This window comes from Pyrgilauda ruficollis, unplaced genomic scaffold, assembly GCF_017590135.1.
Source record: "Pyrgilauda ruficollis isolate IOZ18807 unplaced genomic scaffold, ASM1759013v1 scaffold124, whole genome shotgun sequence".
NCBI classification, from domain to species: domain Eukaryota; kingdom Metazoa; phylum Chordata; class Aves; order Passeriformes; family Passeridae; genus Pyrgilauda; species Pyrgilauda ruficollis.
In genome coordinates, this window is record NW_024510766.1 from 253,221 (window position 1) to 270,922 (window position 17,702).

At 42.4% G+C, this 17,702-nt stretch overlaps 1 protein-coding gene across 3 annotated transcripts in view; it reads left to right on the forward strand.

The window, feature by feature from the left end:
* The window catches only part of GARRE1 (granule associated Rac and RHOG effector 1), a 59,054-nt gene that overhangs the window by 30,559 nt on the left and 10,793 nt on the right, over nucleotides 1–17,702 (forward strand). For all 3 annotated transcript variants that reach the window (XM_041490557.1, XM_041490559.1, XM_041490558.1), the window contains 7 exons: nucleotides 5,709–5,915; nucleotides 9,502–9,642; nucleotides 9,925–10,020; nucleotides 10,159–10,320; nucleotides 11,275–11,433; nucleotides 15,870–15,967; nucleotides 17,240–17,365. In XM_041490557.1, coding sequence (XP_041346491.1) covers nucleotides 5,709–5,915; nucleotides 9,502–9,642; nucleotides 9,925–10,020; nucleotides 10,159–10,320; nucleotides 11,275–11,433; nucleotides 15,870–15,967; nucleotides 17,240–17,365 — 989 coding nt within the window. The remainder of the gene's footprint in view (nucleotides 1–5,708; nucleotides 5,916–9,501; nucleotides 9,643–9,924; nucleotides 10,021–10,158; nucleotides 10,321–11,274; nucleotides 11,434–15,869; nucleotides 15,968–17,239; nucleotides 17,366–17,702) is intronic.

The following is a 17,702-nucleotide window of genomic DNA, read 5'->3' on the forward strand; positions in this document are numbered from 1 at the left end:
TTGTTTGCAGGTGACTTGAAAGCACAGGACATGAGTATGCTGAGAGACCTGTTGAACTAAAAATAATCTTGGCCAAATGAGTTTTGCACTTGGGATGGAATTCAGAGGTGAAAGCTGAATGTTGCAATATTTAAATAGACTTTTTCAGCCTCAAGAGTGGAGCCCACTGGGCAGCAGTTCTGGAGAACAGTCCTAGGGCTCGTGGGAGTCATGTGTTGGGGAAGAGTCAGTGTTGTGCAGTTGGAAATAATAAATCAGTGCTGCTGCTGTTGTGCAAAGAGACATTTACCATGTATTTAACACACCCCTAACCTGCAAGAGCCATTAACTGGGCACTGAACTCTTCACGGGTTATTATGGCCTTAAACACAGCAGTGCACATGCACAGCACTGCTGGTGTGCTTGGAGAAAGAGGGAGCCAAAGGAGTGGAGCAAGAGTAATCAGACATCCAGGAAATAGGACCTAGAGGACAAATTGAAAAGATGGACTCTGCAGAAAGGGAGGCTGAGGAGAAAAATCAAAATTGCTCAGGTGTGTGAGAAGTTGCCAGAACATGTCAGTGTCTGTTCTTCATGCCCATGTAAGGTGGAGCAAGGAACTTAAATTTCAGAAGGAAAGATTCACATTAGATGCTGTGGAAATCCTTTGTAATGTTAGTGGGGCACTGATGTGGATTGCTACAAAGGGTAGGGAGCAGAGCTGACAGAACAGGTTAAACCTGCCTCTGGCAAAACTGACCTAGGTGAAATTGCTCCTTGCTAGGGACAGAAGGGTGACCTGGTGAGATCCTCTCCCATTGTGCTTTTCTGGGATTTGAAAACTCAGCTGTTGATGCTGAAATTTCAATTTAAAAAGTGGTTTGCTTTTTTCCCCCTGGTGGATAGAGAAGTTAACATTTCATAAAACTGCCAGCAGGATTAAAAAAACTCACAATGTAAGCAGAAAAACATAAAGGGCTTGCCTGACTTCATCAGAGTTTACTGAGCAGGGAAGTGATGGGGGAAGTGAGGCAGTGGAATTGTTCCCCTGGAAAATACCAGGAGGGGAATACAGGTGTATCTGGAGTTGCTTTGTCAGCTTTTCTAGTGAGTGACTGAAAGAACTCACAGCTCTGAGAGAGAATTGAGAGGTGGTGGAACACTGAGGGGCAGCTGAGCAGGAGCCAAGAGGCTCTGCAGGGGCTCGTGTTTGAGGGATGGAGGCTGGTGTCACAGAAACAGGGGCAGGTGAGTTGTAGTTCAGGGTGCAGTCTGGCAGAACCCCAAATTCATGAGAAGGACATGAGAGTGAGGCTTTCTGTGCGTGAGCCCAGCTAAGGAGATTGCAGTTTTCCTAAACCTTGCTTAACCCAGGCTGCAGTTTTGGGGAGGAATGAGAAGTCCAAGCAGAGCAGGTTTGGCTTTAGCAGTCAAGCAGAGAGCTGTGGCTTTTCTCAGGTGCCACAAGTCTTTATCTACTGTAGTGGGCTCTGCCCCCGGGGAGGGCAATATCAAGAAAACTTAAGTTTTGGTGAACGTACCTGACTTGAATTTGGACTGGAAACTGTTGTGCACCCTGGACTATAGCACCACGGGATGAGGGTTTTAATTTATTTATTGCTACTTAGAACAAAGCTTGCTAGTTCAGAACTGTCTGCCAGGCTGTGTAAGAAGGTGACTTCTCTTGATCAAAGTGTGGTGACAGATGGAGTTTCCCAAGATTTCTTAATTTCAGAAATGCAAATACTGATTTTTGTTTTCTTCTTTTTCTTTTCCCCTTTCAAACACCTTTGAATTCTTGGGTATTCTGTGCCTGTATGAGTGAGGAACAGCTTGGAAATCAGGGTAAATGACAGGGTGTTTTCCATTTCTGGAAACCCTTTGTCAGCTGGGGGAATGCAGTAACGCTGTACTTCTGTTAATAAAAACATTAAAGCAAATCCATAGGGAGGAGTCAGACTGGTCAAAGTAGGTGTATTTCCCCATCTCTTGTGAAGCTTTGCAGAAGCCTCAGTATGCAAAATATAAAGAGTTACTTTTGGTTACACAGGGCTTGTGTATTGTCTTAGAAGTGGTAGTAATGAGAGGAAGGCTCATGTTGCCTTCCTGTACAAAAGTGAAGCATGGATGGGCACCAAGTATGTTCTTGGGTGCTCTGTTTTGTATTATATTCAGATAATTTTTGGCTTTTATGTGTATAAAATAGCCTAAGATTTTTTGAACAAGAATCTTGTGAGACAAAAATATCTGAGTAAATATTAAATGTAGGCTTTCCTTAACAAACATTGTAAAGCCAAATTTAACTATTTTTTTAATTATTCTTTCCTGAGATTTCCAGGGATTGGCTTCGGACTCTTCTGTGTTGAGGAATTGTTAGTAGCAAAAAAATATTTTGTCTTACATTTTAATTGCTGCTTTTTATTTTTAAAATGCTTTACATTGAATTGTTTTTCTGCTAAATGATAGTGACCACTTCAGTAGCTGTCAAGACCAGATTATCATGAGTGCCTTTTAGGGTCACTGCTAGAAGCAATGAGTCTGTTGGGTTTCCCAAGTCTTGCAGCTTCTGCTGGAATCTAGTTCAGCCTGCAGTGATTCCACCCCATGGGCAGGACTGAGCCTTCCCTTGGAGGTGTTTGGTGTTCTGTTCATGAGATCACTCTTTGGAACTGCAGGGAACTGCTAGATAGTAAAACTGAGTAATATTCTGCCCACTTCTGGTCATGTACAGGCAGGTTGTTGGCTCATAATGGGGCACACCAGTTCAGTGGCAGCCAGGCTGTGCCACCAAGGACACTTAGGGGAAACCACAGAATAATTCTGTTGAGGTGTTTGGCTTTTTGAACATTCTGCTTGTTTAAGGAAATAGCCAAAAAAAGGGAAAAAAAGAAGAAAGTTCTATTGCATAAAATGGCACTTGGAGAACTGCAAGCCAGTGTTTGTATCAAGTGTGGGAGACTGACACCTGCTATTTGCTGCTTTATTACTGGTAGTGTTCTCTTTTAAAGAATCTGTTGTACAAGATTTTCTTGCCAGGCAATTTGTATGGCATCCCTGTTTGCAGTGAGAAGTGGCAATTTTGTGTGCACTTTGTCCAGTGCAATATTCCAGAGCTGACAGTGTGTCCCCATTAGGAGGATAAAGTGGGACAGAGTAACCTACACTACATCTCACCTGGTGCTCCTGTTGGTAGGGAACCAAAATCCCCATTGCTTCCAACTGCCTGAGCAGGAGAAGAGAGATTCCTGCAGGGAAGGCTCTGCTGAGACAAAAGCTGTCCTGCCTGACACAGGTCAGGGAAGTCAAGGTGGACTTCCAAACGAAAAAGTTTGGAAGCTGAAGACCTCATGATGCAGTATAAATGAATCTGAGAAATGAAGGAAACATGACCACTCCCAAGGAAATCTCACTGGCTGACACCTGAGATGACTCCAGTTCTGCTTTGATTCCTGCACAGTTGGTAGGGTTTGTGCTTATTCTGGTCTGAAGGAGGAGAGTCTCGCACTTCTGCATGCCAAAGTAGGGCAAATAAACTTGAAGAAGACATGGTGGTGTCTCTAACAGTGGAAAGCTGCATCCATGTGCTGATGCTGTTCAGGGATGTGCAGCAGAGGTTCCCTGTCTGCTCTGCACAGGGGTCAGTGCCCAGCCCTGGTGGGGGAGGTTGGATAAGGCAAAGTTGGGGCTCTTTGGCAGAAAATCTGACCAAGTGAGCTCTTTAAAGCTTTAAAATGAATTTGGCATCTACCATCCATCCAAAGGGAGTGTTTTACAGTGCAAAAGTCCTCCACCTCTTTGATAGTGAAGCAGTTTAAACCATCCTTACCCATTTTGGAGGAAGGCTGAAATGGATTTTTTTCCAACAAAATAAAAGTTCAGTAAAGCAGATGTTACTATTTACCTTCACTGTTTAACATTGTAAGTTAGATTTAGGAATACTGTGTGCTGCCACTTAAAACCTAAATAATTTGTTTATTTTGAGCATTATTCCCAGGCTGGGGAAGCTTCCACCTTTGTACCTTAAATATTCTTTGAAATTTAATCAGCTTGAAATTCCTAGTGAGTGCTAGTTTCATCTTCCCCTGAGAACTGCATTCTTCCTACACAGAAATAATTCAGATCACCAGTTGCCTCTTCGTGCACTTTTCTTATAAATCTTTCTAATCTCGTACCCAGGAAAGTTGGAGTTTTCTTCATTTTATCATTTGCTGACTGTTTTTTTTAATAAGGCAAGCTCCACTTTCAGAGGTCAGTCAAAGTACCAAAAATGTTTAATTTTATGCCTTGTACAAAGAAGGGAAGTGATTGAACCAGAATGGAATGTCAAAAGGAGTCTGGATGCAGTGGAAAAAAGCATTGCCACCACTGGTTGTTCTGGAGTAGATAGTAAATGCATAAAGCTGTTGGTGTGACTGGAGAGTCCTGCCAGGAAGATACATTGTGTCTGAATAGTTTTATTCCAGAAGAATGTAGCTGAAAATAAGGCAGATGATTTAATGGCTCCAAGGCATGATGGCTTTGTACATTATCTGTATATTTTATGAATTATTCCTAAAATGGAATTCAAGTTGAGTCTTTTTTAATAAATCAAAGTCAAATACACATTTTAAAGGCTTTGTGTGGTAAACTCCATGAAAGAAACACTTAGAATAGCTTTTAAATATTTTGTACAGTGATGTGGAGAATCCTCCTTTTTCTGCAGCTCTCTAGTTCTATGCTTGTCACCTTTCCCTGCCCAGGGAGCAGGGAAGGAGCAGTTCCTGCTGGAAGCCTGGCTCTGCAGGGTGTCCCTGGGTGCTGGCTCTGCTGTTCTTGCCCCAGAGTCCTCTGGCACAGCAGCTCTCAGTGCTGGTGGTGCCCGGGATGGCCGAGTGTCCCTGGGCACAGTGAGAGGGATAGGGGTGGCACCTCGTGCCCTCAGCCCAGGGAGCCCCTGCTGCCCTGCCCTGCCCTGCCCCTGCTGCCCTGCCCTGCCCTGCCCTACTCTGCCCTGCCCTGCCCTGCCCCTGCTGCCCTGCCCCTGCTGCCCTGCCCCTGCTGCCCTGCCCTGCCCTGCCCTGCCCTGCCCTGCCCTGCCCTGCCCTACCCTGCTGCCCTGCCCTGCCCTCCTGGGAGCGTGGCAGGGGCCATATCAGGGCAGTGTCCCACAGGCAGTTCTGTCACACTGTGCCAGTGGCACATTTCAGCTTTGGGCACCGTGTGTGGCGTCAGGGGCCGGAGGCTGCTGATGCCCACTGCCTGCCATTTCCACTCTGCCTGGAGGGTGAGCTGCTGGCCAGCCCCTACATTTTATGTTAATGTTTTAAAATTATTGTTTTGTTGTTGCTGTTTTGGTTTTTATCAGAAATTCAGCCAGGGCTTTGTGCAGGTGGGTTTTGGTGTTGACTTGGTCCTTGTGATAATATGCTATTCCCATTTTTATGCTTGATTTTGCCAAGTAACTGAGCAAGCTTTTCAGTCCTCAAGTAGTCAGAACTCGAGTACAGAACTAAAAATGACTCAGAATTAGTCTGGTGTCCTCTTCATTCACAGAAACTACTGCTCACTTACCCACCTACTATTTTAAGTAAATGGTTAAATATCATCTCTTTCTTATGATCTGAAGCATTATTTTAATTTAAAAAATCAGGGTTTAATGTAGTTCCTTACCCCAAACACCAAACAAAAAGGAAGAAGGGAAACTTCCATGAGCTCTATGTGCTTGAAACTGCTTTGTTTGTCTCCCACAGGTACTTGGGCGATGTTTCTTGACAGTGATGCAGGTCCACTTCCAATTCCTGTCCCAGGCTTTGCAGAAGGTCCAGCCAGTGGCACACTCCTGCTTTGCTGAAGCTGTAGCTCAGGAGAGGAAGAACGTTAGTGGGACTGGAGCCTCAAATATAAACCCCACAAATGAGCTGGAAGATGCAATAAGATCCTGGAGAGGAGCAGCAGAGGTATGGAGGTCTTGCTGTAAGACAGTAGATTTGGTGAAACCTGAAGTCAGCCTGGGCGTCCTAACAAAGGAAGAAAATACCTGAGTTTAAAGACACACTGCATTTGGAGGGGGGAACGTGGCACAGTTGGTTTCAGACACTAAAACTCATTTTACTCATGTGATGACTGCACTATCTTTGCCCTGTGTAAATTTTCTTTGTGATAGGGTTGTACATAAGGAGCACACAAGCAGTGCAAGCAGATTTTTGTTATTAGTAATGAACTACCAGTGTTCAAATAGGGCAGACAGAGGGAATTAAAAATAAAAACCTCAACAAGTCTCTGTGAAAGCAGAGCAAAATCTTGATGAAAAATAATCTAGATAATGTCTATTTCTCACAATTTTTGAGCATAAATTCTATTCTATACTTTAAAATCTTTGTGGTAATTTTTAACACTCTGTCTTCATGCTGTTAAGCTTGATGTTGCTTGACCCATGTTACTTAAATGTGCCACTCTCTGGACTTGTACTTTGACAAACACCTGCCATCTGTGGAATCCTTACTTTGCCAGCCAAAACCAGTGCTTTTTATAAGGACATTCAGTTTTATGAGGTTTTCTGCTTTCCCTGGCTGTATTGAAGCCTGGAGACTGATAGACCAGAATGGACTCAGACACAGAGTGTGTTTTTTCCCTAAATCCAGAGGACTTGGAGCATGTGCAGTCTCATTTGGCCCCATCCTGACTGGAAATCCTGTCAGGGTTTCAATTTATCACTAACATCTGCAAGGTACAGGAAAGCAAATGAATTACATGGATGCAGAGGGATTATTTGTGTTTTTTACTGCAGCATAAATTTATTTAACTGGATAAAATAGGGATTTGGGAGTGCTTTATGTGTATTACAGATAATTGTAACAGGTCTAATCCTGGTATAGCTGTACTACTTTGGCATAAAAGTAGATAATTTTATGTGTAATATACTTAGGTTCTTACAACTACTACAGTTTCTAGAAATGCCTTGCAATTGCTATCAAATTTATTAAAACTGTGGTTAAAATTAAACTTGGCCTCACAGAATCAAGGGCCTTAGCTTTGTTTTTTATCTTTTGAGCAGCCCTCTTCAGCTATTTCTGTTTTTCAGAAATACAAAACCTGTATTTCAGAATAGTTTTGTACAAGTATTGTGCTAATCAAATCCTGTGTTAAACATATATGGGGAGGAGACAGATAAAATACAGATTCTCCATAGTTCCAAAATAACAATAGAAGAAACTTCTCAATTTTTGATTGACTGAAATTGCTGATTTGGAATAGTTGTGTAGGGTATCAGGATAGCATAAGAAAAATATGTGGTTTCTAAATAAATAAGATCTCTCTCTCATAATTGTAGATAGACTAATAGAAATAATTTTGATAGAAGTGTGATGTGAAATGCTGAAATCTTTGCCAATTTTTTACTTTGGAGTGGAAGGCAATCCACTGTTTTCCTATAAAATCAGTCTCTCTGGCAGGAGAACACTGCTGCTTCAGAGTGAAGTCTAAGGTGATACTTTGTCAGTAGCTCAAAACTGTTTTTGCTCCTTAAGGTTCACTTTGGGAAATGCAGTATCCTGTCTGTCAGGTGAGGAGGGAATTAAAAATAAAAACCTCAACAAGTCTCTGTGAAAGCAGAGCAAAATCTTGATGAAAAATAATCTAGATAATGTCTATTTCTCACAATTTTTGAGCACAAATTCTATTCTATACTTTAAAATCTTTGTGGTAATTTTTAACACTCTGTCTTCATGCTGTTAAGCTTGATGTTGCTTGACCCATGTTACTTAAATGTGCCACTCTCTGGACTTGTACTTTGACAAACACCTGCCATCTGTGGAATCCTTACTTTGCCAGCCAAAACCAGTGCTTTTTATAAGGACATTCAGTTTTATGAGGTTTTCTGCTTTCCCTGGCTGTATTGAAGCCTGGAGACCGATAGACCAGAATGGATTCAGACACAGTGTGTGTTTTCCCTAAATCCAGAGGACTTGGAGCATGTGCAGTCTCATTTGGCCCCATCCTGACTGGAAATCCTGTCAGGGTTTCAATTTATCACTAACATCTGCAAGGTACAGGAAAGCAAATGAATTACATGGATGCAGAGGGATTATTTGTGTTTTTTACTGCAGCATAAATTTATTTAACTGGATAAAATAGGGATTTGGGAGTGCTTTATGTGTATTACAGATAATTGTAACAGGTCTAATCCTGGTATAGCTGTACTACTTTGGCATAAAAGTAGATAATTTTATGTGTAATATACTTAGGTTCTTACAACTACTACAGTTTCTAGAAATGCCTTGCAATTGCTATCAAATTTATTAAAACTGTGGTTAAAATTAAACTTGGCCTCACAGAATCAAGGGCCTTAGCTTTGTTTTTTATCTTTTGAGCAGCCCTCTTCAGCTATTTCTGTTTTTCAGAAATACAAAACCTGTATTTCAGAATAGTTTTGTACAAGTATTGTGCTAATCAAATCCTGTGTTAAACATATATGGGGAGGAGACAGATAAAATACAGATTCTCCATAGTTCCAAAATAACAATAGAAGAAACTTCTCAATTTTTGATTGACTGAAATTGCTGATTTGGAATAGTTGTGTAGGGTATCAGGATAGCATAAGAAAAATATGTGGTTTCTAAATAAATAAGATCTCTCTCTCATAATTGTAGATAGACTAATAGAAATAATTTTGATAGAAGTGTGATGTGAAATGCTGAAATCTTTGCCAATTTTTTACTTTGGAGTGGAAGGCAATCCACTGTTTTCCTATAAAATCAGTCTCTCTGGCAGGAGAACACTGCTGCTTCAGAGTGAAGTCTAAGGTGATACTTTGTCAGTAGCTCAAAACTGGTTTTGCTCCTTAAGGTTCACTTTGGGAAATGCAGTATCCTGTCTGTCAGGTGAGCCTGTCTGTCCATTGGCTGTAGTACCAGAAGCCCCCAGTTTGGACATCCTGCTTTTAGAGCAAGACTCCTTCCTAGACTGGAAAATAACCCACATCAATTTGCTTTACAATAATGTAGGATTTCATAGCTAAAAGTAGATATTTGGCTTATTTCTTATAAAGCTATTTTCTTGCTGTGCTAAGTTGATCTTAGCATTGTGTGGCCCTTCTCAAATTGCACCACAGTGATCACCCATAACTTTATGAACTGTATCACCTGTGAACACAGGAGTGCTTGTAGACATGATTTAACATATTTTCTGTTTATGCTGGAGTTAAAAGTCTGTCCTCAGGTAACCACAGCCATGGTGTGGGCTGTGTAACAGGATCCCTGGTCCTGACAGGGAGCTGAAATAGTAACACCAATCAATGGTGAACCTAAGTGCTTGCAGCACCCATGAGCTGTACAGGTTGCATCAGTTCTGCTTCCAAAGTGGCAGCAGAAGTGGAATAAGTTATAATAAGGTCTCTTCCAGGTCCTTTCCCCCAGGTGCTGCTTCTCATCTCCTGTAGAGGATTTTAAAGTCTGTGGACTTTCTTGTTCTTTTTTGAAATTTAATTAAGCTTGACCTGGTTTAATGCTTACCCTCCTCACCCTGGATTTTTATTTTACCTTACAGGCCACATCTCGACTGCGAGAAAGAGGCTGTGATGGATGTTTGGCAGGAATTGAAGTTCAGCAGCTTTTCTGCTCACAGACTGTGGCCATCCCTGAACATCAGCTCAAAGAGCTAAACATGAAAATTGACAGTGCTTTGCAGGTGGTTTTTCAAGTCTGCTGCTTTCATGTGCATGTAGTACAGTCAGTGGGTCAAGGAGTGAAATAGGGAAGGAGTGTGTTCCTGCAGAATTGTGTAGCACAGACAGCTCAGAGGTATTTGGGAACTGCAGCTTTGGGGTGTGACATGATAAATGTGTGTGTGCCATAGAAGTGAGTGGGGTACATCCTTGTAGCAGTCCCTGGCTGTACCCAGGCACAGTGACTGTGTGCTTGCTTCCTTGCTGATACACCTGTGCTTTCTCAACTTTCTGTTTAATGTCAGGCTTACAAAGGGGCTCTGGAGAGCTTGGGTCATTGTGAATATGCAATGAAGGCTGGCTTCCACTTGAACCCAAAAGCAATTGAAGCAAGTCTTCAGGTAGGATCTGCTAAACCTGCTCTCTTTCATCCCTCCTCACCTTGAAAAGGGTACCTAAAATACACAAACATTTGAACCCATATTAGGATTTTCTAATGTCTTCATTTCTTCTGTTTGATCTGTTCTTCTGCACTTCAGGGCTGTTGCAGTGAAGCTGAAGCTCAGCAAACAGGAAGGAGGCAGACTCCACCTCAGCCCATTCAGTGTGAGCTGCCCACTGTCCCTGTCCAGATTGGATCCCATTTTCTGAAAGGAATCTCCTTCAATGAGTCTGCAGCAGAAAACCTGAAGCTGAAAACGGTAATAACTCCTAATTAACCACAGAAGTAAAGATGGGGAGAGAAAGAGTAGAATTCATTAAAATGTAGAAAACAACAGTAAGAGGAGTTTCATGCCAAACCTGTGTTTAAAAGTGCTTTTTTCAGCCTGGCTTCCTGTGGAAACAGGATATTGATAGCATTGTAGGGCTACACCTGTTTCTGATAACATTTTGACCACCTGAGTAGTTTTGGTCAAATATGGGACAAGCACAGGCATAACAGGCAGAGAGATATAGGATGCAATGAAACATCTGGAACTTCTTGAAAAGAGATGTGTTAGCTATGAAGAAATACAGAGGAAAGTGAGCCCTTACAGATTCCCCAGCCAGTGATGCATATCAGAGCCTTCCTCTTCTTAGGTGCACAAGTCAGCCCAGCCTGGTACTAAGGGAGCTCTTTGAAAAAAATACTTTGTAACAGAGCTCCTTTTGATGTCATCTTACAAACTGGAATCAGTTTTTTAAAAAGAATTTTAAATTGTGGAGAAGTTAATTATATTTTCAGTATAAACAAATGGAAAATATGTCCATTCAGAAGTAGTTTGGGCAATTTTACTTAGCACCTTCACTTTTTTTTTTTTTAGATAAACCCAGTTCCTTGCTCCTGAAAGAGTTGAAATAATAAGTTGCTCAAAATGCTGCTTTTCTGTTTTCTTTGCAGTGCTTTTTGTAGTTTTGATTAAACTGGTTTGCAAGAATATAAGCAGAAATACTGTTTATGATTTTGGAGCAGTATTGTGTTCCAAACAGCAGAGACAATCTTCCATATTTCTGTTCTGCAGTGGAACTCTCCCAGTTATGTGACTGCTGAGAGGTTGCAGACATTGTAGCTGTTTGAAGAGCATGTAGAACAATGACAAATCCATCTGCAAGCATTGGTGGTACCATTTGTGAATCGTGTGCTGGGTAGCACAGTGTGTTTATTCTTTTTGCAGCACACAATGCTGCAGTTGATCAAGGAAGCCGGATGCCACAATGGACTCACACCCCGGGACGACTCTCCCGTGACTGAAGTGCTGAACCAGGTCTGCCCTTCCACGTGGAGAGGAGCCTGCAAAACTGCTGTGCAGCTGCTGTTTGGCCAGGCTGGACTGGTAGGTGGCTACCAATAGTCTCAGGAAAACAAAGGTTATGTAAACACCCTGAGGAGAAGCTAGGTATTTTGGAGTTTAGAAATTAATTTGCAGTGTCTTACTCTGTGTTGCTCTATTTTTAGTGCTGCAGTTAACTTGATTTCTGAGCAGAGTGTGTCCTTGTACAGTGGGGGTCTGTAGGTGGTGTCCATAGCTGACAGGAACAGAAGAATGCACCAGGTGCTTCCTGGTCTCCAGTTCAAGAGAGAACACAAGAAATGAAACTTCTGTTTCATAGAGAAATAGAAATACTTTCAAATCTATAGATGACCATGTTAAAAAAAAAACTAAACATACCCAAAGACACATCTACCCCCTCTCAAATTAGCTTCAAAACCTGCCATTTTTTCATTTCCTCTCTGCTGTGATTGGAAGCTGAATTTCCTGCCCAGCATAAACCAGCAAGTCTCTGCACCAGGTAATGCTACCTGACATCTCCAACAGAGGACAGAAAAATTAAATGCCTGCTGTAGACATGGTGTTCTTGAGGGGAAGAAAACCAGTGGAATTTACAGTATCTAAGCAGCTGATAAAAATAGATGCTTGGAACATACTCTGATAAGAAAATGCATTTGTGCTCCCATGACTAATTACTGCAATCTCTGCACTTAGTGAAGTGTTTGTGCATGACATGTAGGTTTTTTGGACTACTGTGAGTAGGGGAAAAGGCTGCACCTTCAGCATAGGAAGGAAATGCAAGGATAAAGGTACACTGTAACCTATGATGACTTTTTCAAGTATTCTTTGAATTGTCTTTAACCTACAGTGAGTTAAATGCTTCTTGCTGGCTCATTGCTGATTCCTTGTTCAAGATGATGGGGGACCATGAGGGCTTTGTAATGAATTTATGATTAAAGGACCCAAATAGCTGCATATTTTTAAGTCTGTTTTTCAGACAAATCACACAGCTGGTTAGGTGACCTAGACCTTCCATCCTAGCAAATTAAACCATGTGCTTTTGGTACTGTTAAAAGGTTATCCAGTAATGTTGAATGATAAATTGGAAATGATGAATTGGCCAGATATTTCTACTTTAGGGATCCCTTTGATACTAGATATCAGATCTTAGATAGTCCCTTAATAGTAAATACCTGTTAGAGAAGTAGGTTGAAATTGTACTGGAATTCAACTGACTGTTCATATAATGGCAGCCTAAAATCTAAGGTGCAGACCATCACTGTCACAGCAGCAGGGCCCCTGCTGTCAGTCCTTGCTTCACTGAGATGCAGGGGTTGAAGGGCAGGGGAGGGCAGTGCTTTGTCTGAGAAGTTTTACGGGAGCCATAAGAAGGTGGTGTTTTTGCAGGGACAGAGAAACTGTGGAATAGTAGGATTTATCAAATTTCTCCTTAGGTGTTTCGAAAGAAAATGTGTATTAAATACTAATAAATATAAGGAGGACTGGAAAAAGGATAAGGTTAAATAGGATTGTGTCTTCAGCTGCCACAGTTGGTAGGATGCTGGGAGTCAGCAGTGAGGTACAGGAAATGAGGCCAAGGAGGAAGGAGTTTCTCAGCAGCCCTTTGGGAGTGTGCTGTAGCCCAGGAGCAGCTCATGGCTCCTGAGTGTCTGGATGAGGAGTGCCTGGGAGGATGCTGCCCCTTCCACCATTTCCTTTCCAGGGGGTTTCAGTGCTGTGCACACCCAAGTCCTGCCCCAGGGGGTTTGAGGAGTGGCACGAGGCACATTTGGACTCAGGAATCTGGAAATCTGGTGTCCCCCAGTCTAGACATAACGAGTTAGACCTGCTGCTAATTGAAGCACTGACATTCTTCAGGTTTGTCATCACTTTTGGAGAGTGTCACCATAAAACTTGCTTACACATTCTCCCAAATGACAGTGCTGAGCTATGGAGTTTCACTTGTGTTGGATCCTGAATGTCTCCAAAGATTTTTGCATGAACATCAGGTTCTGAAAGTAGCAGGCTTCACTCTTCAAAGGCACATAATGAGCTGTGCACATGACAGAAGACCTGCAAGCCTGCTCTCCTTCATTCTCGCTTTGATTTGTTACAGTTTAGAAGGGGATGAGGGTTGAGGTTTTTCTTTATAAACTGTGTGCCATCTTTTTTTTACAACATCCAGTTATGCTTGTATGTAGCTTCATGCAGTGACAAGAAATTGTAATTTGGGTTTTTAAAGAGTTCTTTGGGTGGAAGGGAGAGAGGAAGCACCTGTAAAACAAGAACAATGGACGTCTGAGGCACAGGAAGCTGTTCTCTAAGCACCACCAGGCGGGGAGGGAGGATGTGTTTATTTGAAGTTTATTTTATGAAGAAGGCAGATAAATGAGTCATGGCACAGCATTACGTAGGCGTTGGTGTACTGCTTTAGGTACTGGGCTGTCTGCATTCATTCAGAATTGTGTGTGGATCTGTATCTTAAATGCCCAGTTGGAAAAAACATTACTTGACAGTCTCACTGCTTTTAACCTATCTTGTGCCCTTGTTCCTTTTAAGAAGCGACTCATGAAGTGGGGAAAGCACAATGAGTTGTGACTTAGTTTGCTTGGTTATTTTGGGCTGTAGTTTTTTAACATAAATAATTTGAAGTGCTGATTTTCAGTTCTTACCTTAGCATGTGTATAATAAGAATTGCATTTTGAGATTGGGTCAGCTGATGAAATCTGCATGTTTGAATAAAAGTGATGTACATTCAAATAGCTGAATTTGGAGGATGAGCCAAAGTAAAACTTCCAATTGGCCTCATGCAAAGAGGTTAATAGATAAAATTATTTTTTTGTGCTAGCAGACCTTTCCATAGCAAACATCAACATGCATTGCAGGAGCACTAAATTCCCTAGTAAAGTTGAAATCCCAGACATCCTGACTTTGACAGATGTTGAGAAATGTAAAGCTTTTTGCAAAGGGAAGAAACAAAGGTTTGTCCTGGGGGAGGAACACCCCAACAAAGCCTGGACCATGGGCACCAACCATGCACCCCAACCAGAACCTGACACAGGCCTGCCCAAATCAGAGTTTTACCTCTGACTTCAGGCCTGAGGTGCAGACTGTGTTTTTCTTGGGAGTTGAGAACAATCACTCCTGAATTCATTTCTCCTTATTACAGTTATGAGGAGTTATCTGTTAACAGTTATTAACTGTTACAAATTACCCCTGCAATAGGGCTGAATTGCAGATTACCAAATTAAATAAAATTAAAATATACACACACCAAACTACTGGAATTGTCCTGTTACAAAATGAGAGGTATTTTCAGGGGTGGATGATGGTGTGGCCTTTTATCACCATGCTTAGACATGTTTAAAATTGAATAAACCTGGGCAAAGGCTTAGAGTCAACTGAAGTAAAAAGAAGGCCTTCTGCTAAAATATTTGAAAGGTGGGAAATAATTATGTTCAAGTGTTATTTTATGGTTTTGTTTAAGTGAGAGAAACTCAGCATTTTGTTTCACATTTTTTCATAGCCAGTAACAGACAGAAGCAGGACCAATGTAGGTTAGGTGATGGCAACAAAGTCAATAATGTCCCTTGAGGCTTAGTTATAGCAGAGGACTTTTGCCATTTCAAGGATAAATGGTACAGCTAATCTGCTAGTCACTGAAGCAAGAACTGCTGACTGCTGCCAAAAAGCTGCTGTTTCAGCATGACCAAAATAGGAAATTATGGAAATGATCAAAAAAGCCAACCCACACAGACTGGACTACAACAGAAAGCATGAACCAAATATGGAACTTACTAATTAAAGGCTAAATGAAGCTGAAGTGAATCCATTCCTTTTCCATTGTCTAAAAAGAAAGGTTCATGACACAGGGTTGGTTTTCAAGACTTTCCTCTTCCATATTGTCTGCATGACGTCTTAGAGGTGGCTCAGAATCCAACAAACTGAACTGTCACTTTTCTTCTCTTTATTTAGTCAGGAATTAATAATAGTGCAGTTTCATTAAGTGGAGTAGAGAAATGTTGGTGTGGAATTTTATAGCCTTAAAAGGGGGTGATTTGTGTTAGGAATTTTGAAGGGCTTCTGGCTGGATATTACTTGTCTATATCATACCATGCACTACAGTGAAATTATGTAAAACATTTTGCTGAGTAGGTGTTTGGGAACTCTTAAAGTAGTAACTGTGCTAAATTTCTCAAAAATACTGAGAACTGAGAACTACCAGCAGTGGGGTAGAGCAGCTGGTAGTGGCATAGTGATGCATTACTACAGGATGTAACTGAGAAGAGCTAAGTCCTTGAAATACAGGTTTCTGTACTAATCTAATTTTATATTAAAAGTAAATTTACAGTGATTTCATTAGTTGGTTTGGTTTTATTTGGGTTTTTTTTTTTTTGTACCTGTAGCATGACTGGAAGGAGAGAGTGTTAGAGTTTAATTACAGGGGTGATAAAATAACTAATTCCTGAAATTTTTTTCCCTTTTATTTTATTTACTAGGTGGTTGTGGACACGGCACAGATTGAAAATAAAGAAGCCTATGCTCCTCAGATAAGTTTAGAAGGATCAAGAATTGTGGTGCAAGTTCCATCAACTTGGTAAATAAAAGTACTGTACTGCAGATTGTGACTGAAGTATGTGGGGAAAATTGTTGCAGTACAAATGGAAGAGAGAACGTGCACAATTAGGGCAAGCTTCCTTAAGTTCCTCTGTCTGGACTGGTTGAACACCTCCATTCCTAAGGCAAGAGAGGCAGTGCAGGGACACTGAGACTTGCAGGAAATGAAAAAGCTTGTTGGTCAAAGAGAAGGTTTCAGAAATAATAATCTGCCAGTACTCCTGTTATGGTCCATCCCAGCAGGTCCCAGCTGTAGCTCAGGAAGGCCGAGAATTGGCTGAGTTAATGTGAGAGCCTTTGCTCTTTCACTGGGCTGTTCTTTAGGTGCTGTCATCAACCACGGACCTCTGGGCTCCAAGAGATGCTGTTCCTGCCAGTTTAGGTGACTGCCTAGTAAAGAATGGTTGATCTGCAGGTTGTGAGGACTTCTTCCCGCTCAAAGCAGCGGGAGCAGGAAGCAGTGCTTGTCTCTAATTGGGAAGGAGTCAGTGTTAGGAATTTCAGTACAACACATTTGATTCACTGGACTGCTTACAGAGGCAGCCTATTCCTAATGGTGCTGCTGGCACGCCTGGAGGGAGGAGAGCCCCGCTGCTGTGTCCCGGGGGAGGGGAGGCGGGGAGGAAAGGAAGGAATGTATGCATGTATGGTGTGTGTCCCGGTGTTGTTTCCCGGCGGAAGGAAGGAAGGAGTGTCCCGGGGGCAGGGGAAGAAGGAAGGAGTGTGTGTCTGTGTGTCTGTCTGTGTGTTGGTGTCGCGGTGCCCCGGGATGCCCGTGGGTCGCTGCCGGGGGCAGCGCCGCCTGCTGGCGCTCGGCGGTAGCGCAGGAGCGCGTCCCGAGCCGCCGGTGCCGCTCAGGCGCGGCCGCCCCGCGCCGCTGGGTGCGCGGAACCGCCTCCGCGCGGGGCCTGCCGGGCTCGGGCTCCCGGCACGGGCTGGGCTGTGTCACGCTCTTGCCCTGTTCCAGAAAGGGGTGTTGAGTGTTCGGTGTTCGTTGCTGTGCTGAGCTGTGCCTGCTCTAAAGAGCTCTTGTCAGTGATGAGTTCAGTACACTGTGCTGCTGAACCTCGCAGTTTGGTTAGCTCTGTTCCACAGCAGGCAGAGCTCGGGCTGCGGCCCAGGAGCCCCTAGCATTCCCAGGTCATTCTGCAGGAGTGCAGCAATTGGCCTTCTGTATTCTGACTGAGATGGTAGAATTGTTTAATGTAAAAAAGGAGCATTTTGATTTCTAATTTAAACTTAATGATGACAGGTGTCTGAAAGAAGATCCAGCAACAATGTCTTTGCTGCAGAGGAGTCTGGATCCGGAGAAGACTTTGGGGCTGGTAGATGTGCTCTATACTGCTGTGTTTGATATACACAGGTGGAAGGAAGGAAGGTACATCTCTTTTCTAGTTCAAACTAAGCTTTCGTTGTTGAATAGTCTGTGCTGAGGGATTTGATAGTGCCAGCTCATCAGAAGGGGAAAACAAGAGTCAGTCTGAGAGTGAGACACTGTTAATCCCCACAGATACCTTCTGGGTACATCCAGAGATACAGGAGACTGGATATGCTGCTGGCTTGTTTTAAACAAGGGTTAAAAAGTATTTGTTTCTCTCTTACCAAAATACTTGATTTATATTAAATTGGTCTCCATTTAGGTCTTGAAGCACAACTAAAATTTAAGAAGTGGAAAGTATTGCAAATATGAGGAGTCATTTGCTTTATTTATAAGA